This window comes from Tachypleus tridentatus, chromosome 4 (assembly GCF_004210375.1).
Source record: "Tachypleus tridentatus isolate NWPU-2018 chromosome 4, ASM421037v1, whole genome shotgun sequence".
NCBI lineage: Eukaryota > Metazoa > Arthropoda > Merostomata > Xiphosura > Limulidae > Tachypleus > Tachypleus tridentatus.
The window spans coordinates 95,217,010-95,230,567 of NC_134828.1; the positions used below are offsets into that span (position 1 = coordinate 95,217,010).

At 34.2% G+C, this 13,558-nt stretch overlaps 1 protein-coding gene across 2 annotated transcripts in view; it reads left to right on the forward strand.

Annotated features, from left to right (window-relative positions):
* Positions 1-726: 726 nt before the first annotated feature.
* The window catches only part of LOC143249717 (lachesin-like), a 109,981-nt gene continuing 97,149 nt past the window's right edge, over positions 727-13,558 (forward strand). For both annotated transcript variants that reach the window (XM_076500031.1, XM_076500030.1), the window contains exon 1: positions 727-941. In XM_076500031.1, coding sequence (XP_076356146.1) covers positions 878-941 — 64 coding nt within the window. In that variant the 5' untranslated portion in view covers positions 727-877. The remainder of the gene's footprint in view (positions 942-13,558) is intronic.

Sequence of the window (13,558 nt, forward strand, 5' to 3'; positions counted from 1 at the left end):
AATCCCTTCAAAATACAATCTCTATTTAGTCGCCTCAAGTGCTCACTTTGGGCATAGAAAATATGCATCCGACTTTACAGAAATTATACATGAAGGTGCAATTATCGACCAAGATTTTGTAAATTTTTAACAGACGTTATATTTTCTTATTATTATTAGATATCCGTATTTGACCATATATCTCGCGACAGACGTCTACGAGGTTATCTTCCAATCATTATATTTTGGCATTAAAAACAGTCAATATTTAATTTACTTTATCTAATCGACGTACATTCCATGCATGTCCTTTTCAGTTTAGGTTTATATATATGTATATATTTTTTATGCAAGTTTATTTTTTACTTTTAGTTACGTTCAAGCGAAAATCTTACATAACCTATTGTATTTAAGTTGCAAAACAATATGTCAAAACCAGATTTATACAAAATGTATTCTGAAGATATTACGATGCGCCGGTGTTAACTGATAGACAATCCTATCAAGTCGATTCACCTTCGCGAATCTGTCCCTGTGACGATTAGTAGTTGTTCGTTATTGTTGTCAGTGCTAGAGCATGGAGGAAATTACTAGTGGGCCATGTAACGTCTGGTCCGTGTAATAAAATCAGCCCATACCAATCACGGCAACCTAACTGTTGTATTACTCTATCTTCATTGTGCATGCGCAAGACCGATTGGATTACCACGTTGCTATGCGCGAAAATGCTCAAAGAATCGCATACTGTCAGAATAAAGGACCCGTTCGGCAGCATACGTCCACCCGCTAGATTTCAAAGGTAACCAGTAATGTTCACGCTAGATGAAATATTTTGTTTGATGTATGTGAGGATATAAGTGTGAACAATTGATAACTCGCTTAGACATTCTGTAAAATAATGTCGTTCTTTACTTCCACACTCGTCTTGTTGACCTTGGCTACAATCCTACTGAACACTTCAGGTAAGATGTTTCTCTTATTTTTGGACGTTTACCTCGTGCTTTTACCGTTCTAAAACGATATCATTTACTATTTTATCAGACTTCAATATTTTATCCCAACTGAATATAAATAATTTAAAACCTGAAATTATTTCGTCACCGGCTGAAAACGACTTAAATAAAGAAAGATAATACCCGAAAAATAAAGAAGATAACAGTTAGAGACATGTAACTTTAATAGTTTCATACATTCAAGTGAAGTAGAAACTTTTAAATAATAGAAAAAAAAAAGCTTTAATATGTTTTTGTCATTTTGGATCTGAACAATGGAAACCCATAAAGAGTGGTAAACTGCTCTGGTATTGTTGTTTTTTTTCTTATTGAGAAGCACATTAATGTTTTCACAGTTGTTATAAATTCTATACATAAGGTTCAAGTGTTACCACTGTTTCTTCACTCTCACTACCACAATATCATAAAATAAAGTGGTGAATATAAGCGAATATTACTTAAGACGCTCTTTTAGTTTTCAGTTAGTTTATTGGCTACAGCAAATGAGGTGGCTTCATGTCTGTTTATTGAAATTGACAAGTGACGAACATTTGAAAATCGGTAATTTAGAAGGTATATAATGGAAAAAAATTCAAATATTCCTTATGAAATAAAAATAATTTGAAATATTTCATAGAATAAGAATAACAAATGTTAGGCAATCAGACAAACTACAGGTGGAGCCTCAAAGTATTTGTCAACAGCTTTCAAAACGGAACGAAATCTATAAATGAAGCACAAAAGACAAGCACGAATTATGCCTATGAGTGAAAACTGTTCTTTCAAAATTATCTCTGTTAACTAACTTTCTACTTATCAAATAGAAATCACTTAAAATTTGGTGAAATTAGGTAGGTAACAGACTTGTGCAGATGAATATTAAACTTACACCACATAAGGAAATAATTTCTATATCAATTCATTTCATCTACACTGGTTTTACGGGAGGGTTGAGGGTGAACAAATAAAAAAGATTGGATCGGATGCTGCTGCGCCCTTAGTGGTAATGGCAGCAGCTTTGCTTAAAAAAAAAAACAATTACATGCTCTTTCTCAAAATTTGCCTAATTATTAATAATTATGCTCACAAATAACTTATCAACTTCTAACAGTGATTTTCTTTTCATTTTAGAAACAAATGATATGATATGTCCATTGAGATTTAAATACTAATAAAATAACAAAATTGTTATAAATATTTATGACTTATAATATTTCAGACAGGACAAGTATGTCCAATTCTTATTTATTCATTGGAAATCTAACACTTATTTAAGAAAAAAATATTGCTTATTATTTGACATTTTGTTTAAAAACACATGACACACACATGCGCATATATAAATATTAAATATAATGAACATTTATTTTGTTCTCGGGAAATTTAAGTTGAAAAAGCATTTTTTTTACATGTTATTGCACAAATATGTTCCAAGTTTTAAATCAGCTAGTGAAACAGGAACCTAAAGTAGCTATTTTTGTGGAATATTTCGCTTTCTTCTTCTGTTCTACAAACAAGTAGCTAGTTATTGTAGCTGTCCCACAAGGGTTAAGATAGTGATTGAATTCTTAGGAGTGATGTGACGAGGAGAAAATTATTTCGACACATTTTAATTTTTACTGGTGATTAAAAAAATTTGGCGTAAGATCTCTAAGGATATACCGAGGCTGATGAATGTTTTACATGCCGTTGAGCTTCATTCTTGTATATCTTCCTGTGTCAATGTCTAGGAAATCCTCCACGTATAAACATACTAAAATAAAAATAGTAGCGAACTGAACTGCCAGTAAAGTAAGGTCCATCTGTCGGAAACGCTCGAGTCATAGGGTTTTTATTTCAATTGATACTACTAAGATATTCCATGTTCTATCATAAAACAACAACAGTTTTTTATTTATATTTCTTTTGTTTTCTATAGATAATTTTTTTCAGTCCAACTAGTTATGGATGAGCGATAGATGGAGCCGCTACTCCCTTCAAATTGGATAATTGTTATGTGAGAAAGGAATTGAGGTTATCAAACTTATAACTTGGACATTTTTATATAACTTATCTTATTTTCGTATTAATGAAAATATGTACCAAATTTTTTCTTATGTTAATATAAGGATTATGTGAAATAACATTGTTGACAATAAGCGCATGATGTAGGCAAGTGGAAAACCAATTCAAACCGAGGAGCTAGTCGTTCATGATAAAAATTCTCTCAGAACAGCAGTTCTCAATGTTTATCTTCAGGTTGTCTTCACGTAAGCCATAGAAATGTTGCATAAATATGGAAAAGAAGCGGCACATAGTGTATGCATCCCATTGTGGTTTCTCAAACCAAAACCAAATCAGAAGATTCACGCAGAGATTAATATTTTCATACAGATTGACGCTCTCCCAAGTTCTCAAGGTACATACAGAAGAAAAGCTTGGATGATGTTTATTAACAATTAGAAAAACACTATAATTTGTATTGAAAAAGATATGTAGACAGAGTAGAATATACTTGAAAGGCGTTGTTAATAGGCTGGACCTACTTAAAAGTTTTTCTTGGGGCGACATTTTTAGATGATGAAAATTTGCGCTAATACCTCGACGATCCCCCTTCAAACTAAATTCTCGGACAACTGCAGTCCATTAAGGACCCTTTCAGGATTGAATAATTTTGTATACCTTTTACGAAACGAGTTTATTTATGTTCTAATTAAATTTCAAGATTTTGTTGTAACAGTTAAGAGAATACAAACACAGAGCGCGTATGACACATGATGCAAAACGTTGAACAAACCTCTCAGTCAATTTCAGCCTGGAGTGAAGCCTGCAAGCCAGGTTCAGTTAAGTTGGAAGCAAAGCTTCTTAACCAGTTTTGTCTGAAGGCATAAGCATTTGATAGAAAATAAGTATAGGTACAGTAAGATAAAAGTCTAAAATGAGAAGGAAATGGTTAAGGTTGTTTTAAGAGAAAGACAAAAAGGTTTCGCCTGAAGGGTCTTCACTAGTCTTGATGGAGATCTTCTGACTCAAACGTTATAATACAGAGAAACAAAAAAAAACAATACCTTAAGGTCTTGGTTACATCGAGTTAGCTTGTAAGATTAACCAAAGCAAAGAATGTCATAGCAACAAAATGAGTTTATTTACATGAGTGTTCTGAAACAAGAACAGGGAAAACAAAAATATCCTGAAAATCAGTTGTCTAAAAGTGACTAGTTATTGTTAAAAACGTCTAAAAGTGACTAGTTACTGTTAGAAACGTCTAAAGGTGACTAGTTACTGTTAAAAACGTCTAGTAATGACTAGCTACTGTTAAAAACGTCTAAAATTGATTGGCTACTGTTAAATACGTCTAAAATTGACTAGCTACTGTTAAAAACGTCTATGACTAGTTACTGTGAAAACGTTCAGAATCTTCTTTTAGAGGAAGAAGTTTATATAATTCACCAAAAGCAAATTCTATTCCATCTCTATATGCTTCAAGCAGGAGAAAATCAAATTTTGAATAAGCTGAAATAGAGAGTGAAAATGATTAATTAAAATATATGCTTTTGCATTACTAGTAATTATTAATTAAAATATGTCTTTTTACATCACTAATAATTATTAAAATCTTTTTGAATTACCAGAGAATTGCTATAAAAATCAAATTTTGGAACTAAGTAGGATGATATAAAAATCAAATGCTCTTTTGTTGTCAGTCTTTACGGGTCCGCTTTTTATGTACTTTGAATCAACTAACCATTAATTAAGCGATTTACAAAAGAGTTTGAAGAAAGTACATCATTCTTAAAAATATTATGTTAAGTTAATAAGGATTTTTCTTTTCTGAGGTGAATCGTACCTTAAAACACCAAATATCGTTCTAAGGACGTTACAGTAGATATGCTTGCTTTTTTTTTTGTTTTTTTTGGAATTTCGCACAAAGTTACACGATGGCTATCTGCACTAGTCGTCCCTAATTTAGCAGTGTAAGACTAGAGTGAAGGCAGCTAGTCATCATTACCCACCACCAGCTCTTGGGCTACTCTTTTTCCAACAAATAGTAGGATTGGCCGTCACGTATAACGCCCCCACGGCTAAAAGAGCAAGCACATTTGGTGTGACCTGGATTCGAGCCTGCTACTCTCAGATTACGAGTTGAACGCCTTAACCACCTGGCCGTGCCGGGTACCCCAGTAGACATGCTTACATAGATATAGATAAATATATCTATTGAAAGAAAAATCCTTTACTCATATATCGTTATTTTTTCTTGTATGTTAGTTTGTAAAGATAAGTTTAATAAAAACTGAAAAATACTGGTTGTTTCTGAATTCGTTGTTTGAAGGTAAACTAGTTAATGAAATAATCGTAGAAAACCTCGAAAATAAAAGGATTTTACCTCACTCACACACGTTAAGAGTGCAATTCAAACCTCCTATGAAAGATACATATAGGCAAATACTCAGACATGTCACCTCCTGTGTGAGATGGGAGCTCACGGGTAATAAATTACGACACTACCATTCAACAGTGTAATGTTACCACTGATAACCATTAGGTTGATATATTATGTCACCCTCTTTTCGCAGAATAATATTCAGAGAGTTTGTTTTCTAAATTTCGCGCAAAGCTACTCGAGGGCTATCTGCACTAGCCGCCACTAATATAGCAGTAAATATTTATAACAATTTTGTTATTTTATTAGTATTTAAATCTCAATGGACATATCATATCATTTGTTTCTAAAATGAAAAGAAAATCACTGTTAGAAGTTGATAAGTTATTTGTGAGCATACTTATTAATAATTAGGCAAATTTTGAGAAAGAGCATGCAGTGTAAGACTAGAAGGAAGGCAGATAGTCGTTACCACACACCGCCAACTCTTGTGATACTCTTTTACCAACGAATAGTTGGATTGACCGTAACTTATAACGCCCTCACAGCTGAGAAGGCGACCATGTTTGGTGTGACGGGAATTCGTACCCGCGACTCTCGGATTACGAGTCGAGCGTCTTAACCATTTGGCTGTGCTGGGCCATAGTCAGAGAGAGATAGAGAGTTAACCAATAAGAAGTCAAAAGACACAACATATGAAAGAAAGGAGCTTTACCTACATGGAGGCGGAAAAACGCATACGAAAGAGCGCATAGAACTGCAAAGGGCTTTGAAAATACACTTCATTACACAATAACGCCTTCTGTAAAGTGAAGACAGTGAGCTCTCTAACACAAAAAAGTTGTTGTGATGATGTTAGAGATGTATCTTAGTACCGTTAACAAGGTACTAAGGATTTCAAGTTGATAAACTTCATAAACTTTCAAAGTTTTTAATTAGAAAATTGAATCAATGAAAACGGAATTTCTTTAATCTCACCGAACCACATACCTGTCGAGTCAAGCGAGTTTTAACAGATTTGTATAGCTTTGGTTTGATTAAATATAGATTTCGAATCCAGTCCGTGCACAATGACAATGTGTGGTCTAAGTTTGTTTGTTTGTTTACCAACGAATAATGGGATTGATCGTAACATATAACGCCCCCACGGCTAAAAGGGCGAGCATGTTTGGTGCGATGGGTGTGCTCTAAGAATGATTTCGCTGTTCTTCGAAAATGTAGTTAGAACGTATTACAATATAATATGTTGGAAAATAATCATGAACGTCAGATGGAGCACATTCGATTGCGGATAGAGTAGTTTACAAGGCTGAGGAATATTATTCTCATGAGATGTTCGGAAATAGTATATATTTTTATACCCAAATTTATCATGTTCAGTCTTATATGAAATAGTTTGCAGGGTAATAAAGGATAGTGAACAATGTTCTTACGTGTAATGTTGAGAACTAATTGCTGTATTCAAATCAATAATGCGCGTGGAACTTTCTTCTCATGCTAACAAAGGCCCGGCATGGCCAGATGGTTAATGCATTCAACTCGTAATCCGAGGGTAGCGGTTTCAAATCCCCGTCACATCAAACATGCTCGTCATTTCAGCCATAGGAGCGTTATAATATGACGGTCAATCCCACTGTTCTTTGGTAAAAGAGTAGCTCAAGAATTGGCGGTGAGTGGTGATGACTAGCCTCTAATCTTACACTGCTAAATTAGGGACGGCTAGCGCGGATAGCCCTCGAGTAGCTTTGCGCGAAATTCAAACCAAACCAAACCAATTCTAATGAAATGTTATTATTATGTAATTATGAGATATGATTTCTTTTTCTTACGCGATAACGAATTGATTATTTTATGACTTCTACAGCTTTAAAAGTTATTTATGTATCAATAAAACGAGCTTTTATTTAATGAAATAAAGTAATAACGTAATCTGATAAGGTTAAGTATCTTATACTTGACATTATACTAAGTATAATCGAATCGACCTTTTACAATTATTGGTGGATGAGCCACAATTCATGAATATTTATAGCGAGAGTGTACAGACGAAGGTGAACTACATTTTTCAGCAGTTCTTTGAATCCAGATGTACTGATGCAAGCAATTTGTGACGTATCAGCTACAAATGATCAACTTAACGGCTTAATACAAAACGGATGTATTATAATACTTTTAGTTCTGATTAAATTTGGATTGCCAGAGAAAATTCTGGAAAACTTTCTTAATATTATAGTTTTCACTGGTGTTCCTGCTGAAGACTGCACTGATGCTGTTGTGTGTCGCGCGTTGATCCCAACAACAAATTAGTCGTGCTTTATAGAGTTTTCATCAGGATAGACTTGCGTTCAGATGAACCACGAAAATATGGATCAGAATTATTGATTGTTTACTACTCGCTAACGAGATATCGTGTTCCCCTAACTCACTCATATGTCGTAGAATCCTACAGTCGTGAAGAAAAGTTTTGGTTAATAATAACTTAGAAACTACAGAATAAACAATCTTCTTCCATGAAATGTTATTGAACTCTACTTTCAAATGGTATTGAAGTATCTTATCAATATGAGTAAAACGTGTTCTAAATGTTAGTTTAAGATATTTGTTTTCACATTTTCCGAAGCATACTTTTTCTACATATTAATTTCTCCATCACTCGTTTGGTAGGGTGGATTTTTTAAAAGCTAAAATGATATACCTGAAATAATAAATCTTATCACCCGTAGTAAATACTTCGCAAGCTTGACACTGAGGTATCAGCACTAAATACACAAAAAGAATATTTCAAATAGATTTCTGCTTGCTACAGTTCACTATGGTTGATTAATGCTTGCAGTGTACAAAATATAACTATTCTCTCAAAGGGATTCTACAAGAAACAAGGTAGACTCAAAACGATGTTTTTACGCACCTTTAGTTTGAAATACGTGCTAAAATTATTTGCAGAGAAACGTGATGTTCTGCCAAATTTCATAAACTTGAGTATGTTTAGATATTTGATATAATTTATATCAGGACTACTTGAAGTTTTTAAAAATATTTGAAAGAATATTTAAAAAAATCTGTTGCTTCGATAGTTTTATATTCACTGCTCACTAAAATCTTTAGGCCAATGAATATAAAAAAAAAATATGCATTTTGCGTTGTTAGACTCAACTACTTATTTGAGTAGAACTTCGAAAGATGAAAATAAGAAAAGGAAAAATAAGAAAAAACCTTTTTTAGCATTTAATAGGGAAAATGTGAACACTATGAAATTAGCCTAAATACTAGCTGATCAAAAGTTTAAGACCATACTGAAACGAAGCGTTAATCGGTAAACACATAACGAAATTTAGTCATTTGTGTTCAAGCATTAGTATTGTCAACATCTCCTACTGACATCTCCTGTGTTACATTGGGTAAAAACATGGCAAAGGCTTGAAAGTTGACAGAGTTTGAACGTGGCAGAATTGTCGAGCCTTAAAAGTAAGGTTTCTCTCAACGTGCCATCACTGGTGAAATTGGGCGTAGTAAAACTGCTGTTGCAAATTTCTTAAAAGACCCTTAGGGATACGAAACGAGAATTACAAGTGGTCGGCCCAAGAAAATGTCTCCAACGTTGAGCAGGAGGATTCGACGGGTTGTCCGGCAAGACACTAACCGATCGTCGAATCAGATTAAGGCCCTTACGGATGCAGAAACCAGCGCAAGAACAATAAGACGGCATCTACGAGAGAAAGGCTTTAAAAACCGTAAACGCCGTCAAAGGCCACGCCTCCTTCCACACAACAAAACAGCTCGGTTAAACTTTGCTGAGAAGCACAAAACATGGAACGTAGAAAAGTGGACGAAGGTTTTGTTCTGTGATGAGAAAAAATTTAACCTGGATGGTCCAGATGGCTTCCAACGTTACTGGTGCGATAAGAATATCCCACCGAATATATTTTCTACACTAAACAGTGGAGGAGGTTCCATCATAATCTGAGGTGCTTTCTCCTTCCATGGAACAATGGAGCTTCAGGTTATACAGGGACGTCAAACAGCAGCTGGCTACATTGGCATGTTGGAGAGAGTATCCTTATTGACTGAAGACCTTAGTTTGTGTAGAAATGACTGGATCTTTCAGCAGGGCAACGCTGTAATCCACAAAGCCCGCAGGACAAAGGACATTTTCATGACGAATAACGTGATTATTTTGGACCGTCCAGAGAGTTCGCCCGAATTGAACCCCATTGAAAATGTTTGGAGGTGAATGGCAAGGGAAGTCTGTGGAAATGGACGTCAATTCCAAACAGTGCATGATTTTCATGAAGCCATCTTCACCACTTGGAATAACATTCCAGCCAGCCTTCTGCAAACGCTTATATTGACCATGCCAAAGCGAATGTTTGAAGTTATTCGCAATGACGGCCGTGCAACTCACTACTGAGACCTCTTGTTTGACATTTCCTACTCTGTTTAGGACTTCTTTTTGGTAAGGTTTTAAACTTTTAACAAGCTAGTATTTAGGCTAATTTCACAGTCTTCACATTTTCCTTAATAAATGCTAAAAAGTTTTTTATTTTTATTTTTCCTTTTCTTATTTTCATCTTTCGAAGCTCTTCTCAAATAAGTGGTTGAGTCTAACAACGCAAAATGCATATTTTTTTTCTTTATGTTCATTGGCCTTAAGATTTTGGCCAGCAGTGTGTGTTCAAAACTTGCAAATCAGGCTGTTTGAATCATTGAAATTTTAGCAAAATAATGAGTTCTTTTTCGTTATCAATATGAAAGAAGTTCTAAATAATTATTTGTTTGACAGCTCTTTTAAATCACAAGTACCCCCACTAGCCCAGCGGCATGTCTGCGGACTCACAATACTGGAAATTCGATACCTTTGGCGAGCAGAGCACAGGTAGCCCATTGTGTAGCTTTGTGCTTAATTTCAAATAATCAATAAATGGTAAGCGTTAAAAATGTGAAAAATATTGTTTTATGATAACAGGTAGGTAGGCTATACATGCATGACTTTCATTCTTTGTGTTATTTTTACTTGTTTTAAGTTCTCAGACATTTTTAAATATTTAATTAAATATAAAATGTAATTCACTGCAATATTACTCCTTTTACGTGAGAAATGAGTTAAGATGCGATTAATTCTGATGGGAATGTGAGATTATTAGTAACCAATTCAGTTAGATCATAAACTCTTAATCATAAAAACAAAGAAAAGTATACTTCACAAGGCTTTAAAAACAGTGGTTTATATAAAAACGTTCTTATACGTTTTAAGAATTAAACTGGAGAAAGCTATGCTTCTGTTTGTTAAAAAAGTTTTATTTTCGGCCATTTATAGAATTAAACTGGAGAAAGCTATGCTTCTGTTTGTTAAAAAAGTTTTATTTTCGGCCATTCGCGCAAAGTTATTAAGGGCTGCCTAAGTTATCTTTCTCTAATTTTGAACTAACAGACTGAAAGGAAAGCCATAAGCCAACAACGCCCACAATATCCATGCCAGGTTAATACTGTCTGATTGAATAGTAGGATTTGAATCCCGAAATCAAAATGCGAACTTTTTCGAACTAACGGGACGAGTATATTGGACCCACAGCCCAATTGTTTAGTATTCTAACCACCAGACTAGGATAGGATATAGTAACAACATGAACAAACGAATCGTCGAGTACAATATCTAAAAGCGTTTTTTTTAACATTTGAATAAAGTTTTAAACAAATTTAATGTATGAAAATTCGAGAATCCTATTCTTTTGAAATTTCAAAAAAAAGCTAAACAAGCACCGAAACTAGAGTTATGTATGTCTCTAGAAGCTCTGCAAATAGTCAACTATGTCTATCGGAGTAAGTCCAGGTTGATTTGGTAAAACAGGTCGTAGACGAGCCTTATTTAATATCCTACATGCGAATAAAACAAATATATTAGTCAAGAATATGACAATCTGACGATATTCAAGAACTCCTTTCTAACAAAACTCGTGAATATGTAACATTTACAAATAATTCTGAAACGCATTAGATCTGAGAGAATTCGTCGAAGGCGTCTATTCTACAAGGTGTGAGAACTGAAGAATTTGTAGTCCGTCCGTAAAAGCCCTTCCCCCCGGACAGCGATAAGTCTCTGGATTTACAATGTTAAAATCAGGGGCTCGTTTCCTTTCGGTGGACATAGCAGATAGTCCGATGTGGCTTTACTATAAGAAAAACTCTCACACACACACCCTTCCGTAAAGATGAAAAGATTTAGGTTGAGAACATGTAACTTCACTGCTATTCACTCTGTGCTATTTAAGTCCTTAGAAAATATTTTACCGATTTTAGTACTTATACACTTAAAAAACAAAATTTAAGCTACCAAAAACTGTAGCACAGTACTTGATATTTGCAGATAGGAAAATAAACTCCAGTACATTTGCAACAACAGAAAACTGCATTTGAATTATTATAGGCTTTGCAGATTAGAAAAATTAATTTCAGTTGAACTGAAATCCCAAGTGAGGTCCCGCATGTTCAGGCGGTTAAAGTGCTCGACTCGCAATTTGAAATGTCCTTTTAGTCGCGAGGGTATTATAATGTCACGGTCAATCTTACTATTTGCTAATAAAAGAGTAGCCCGAGAGTTAAAGATTGGTGGTAAGGACTAATTGCCTTTCCTCTCGTCTTACACTGCACAATTAGGGACGGCTAGCGCAGGTAGTCTTCATGGAGCTTTGTGAGAAATTCAAAATAAACAAACAAACTTTAAGTGTTTACTTTGAAAGCTCTATTAATATTAATATCAGTGGTACAAAAATGAGTGAAGTAGTTTAAACGTGGTTAGAAGTCAACAGCGATTCTTTCAGAAATCAAAGCTTACAGGTACAAGTGTAAAATATGAGTGAAATGTAAACAAAAAGTTAAAGCATCATGTCTCATTTCTTGTTGTGGAGGAAGTAATTCAGTAGTTTATTTTGTAGAATATAATTAATAATTATTTCTAGAATGTTCTTAGTCTAAGTGTCCATTTTCTTGCCATTTTAACCTACAAGTTAAATGTTTGTGTGTGTGTTTTTAATAATAAAACCATATCGGGCTATCTGTTGTGTCCACCGAGTGGAATCGAACCTGCGATTTTGGCGTTATAAATCCGTAAGCTTACCGCTGTTCCAGCGGGAGAACATTTAAATGGAACCAATCTAAACTGACCGTATGTGTCCTACGATTAACGTGTCAGTCTTCGTACTGAACAAATAGTTTCAGCTGTGAGGGTTTTACAACCATTGCAATACATCCTGCTAAAATTCCATTAAAAGTAGCTACATAGGCGGCGGATGCTGCTGATTTGATGACCTTCCTCTGGTCATCACCTGTAATTAGGGGCAGCTAATATAGCTTAAGTGTTACATAAGAGGATGTCTAGGTTAAAAATATCAAATACTGACCGTTATTGTGTAAAATATTAAGTGTTAAACAAGTTTTTGATCTGGAAAAAAAAGGTTACTTGTTACAGTATGATTAGTCATTACATTATTTTTTTAAAGGGAGAGCATTTAACGCTCAATGAAACAGGTAGAAAAATGGAAACCAGATTTAAAGAACATAAAAAGTCACCTTCACACGTTTTCGAACACTGCAAGTCAAATAAACACAACATAACCATAGAAAACACTCAAATACTAAATAAAGAAACAAACATAAACAAACGCAAAATTAAGGAAGCCTTACTTATAGAACAACTTAAGCCCAAAATAAACCAATACCAAGGAACACCTTTATATCTGTATTAAAATATAATATAATAAATATTAATAATAAATTAAATAATATAAAATTATATATTCAAACATCTAAGCACGCCCTCTACATTCCGACACTCAGTTACACAACCCCTTTCAAACATATGGTCAGCTTCCGGTCAGTTACCTCTCTCTTTCTTTGTGAACCTGACGATGACCGAAGAAGGTCGAAACGTTGTTCACTCCTCTACGTAAAAAAAATGTTCTCAACCCAAACGAGCCGTTTTTACATATACATTTAACGCTCAGTTTGAATACATATTTTATAACATTAAAACTTTAACGAATTTCTCATTGTAATGATGATATTAAAGCAAGTCATTAGGATAATTTTCAGATTTACGATGAATGTAAACTACCCAAGCATATATAAAATTACTTACATTTATCGATGTGTCTTGATCAAACCACCATTTTGAAGGAAACAAAGTATATACACAGAATGAAGGCATCACTACAACATCAGTAGTTGTTCT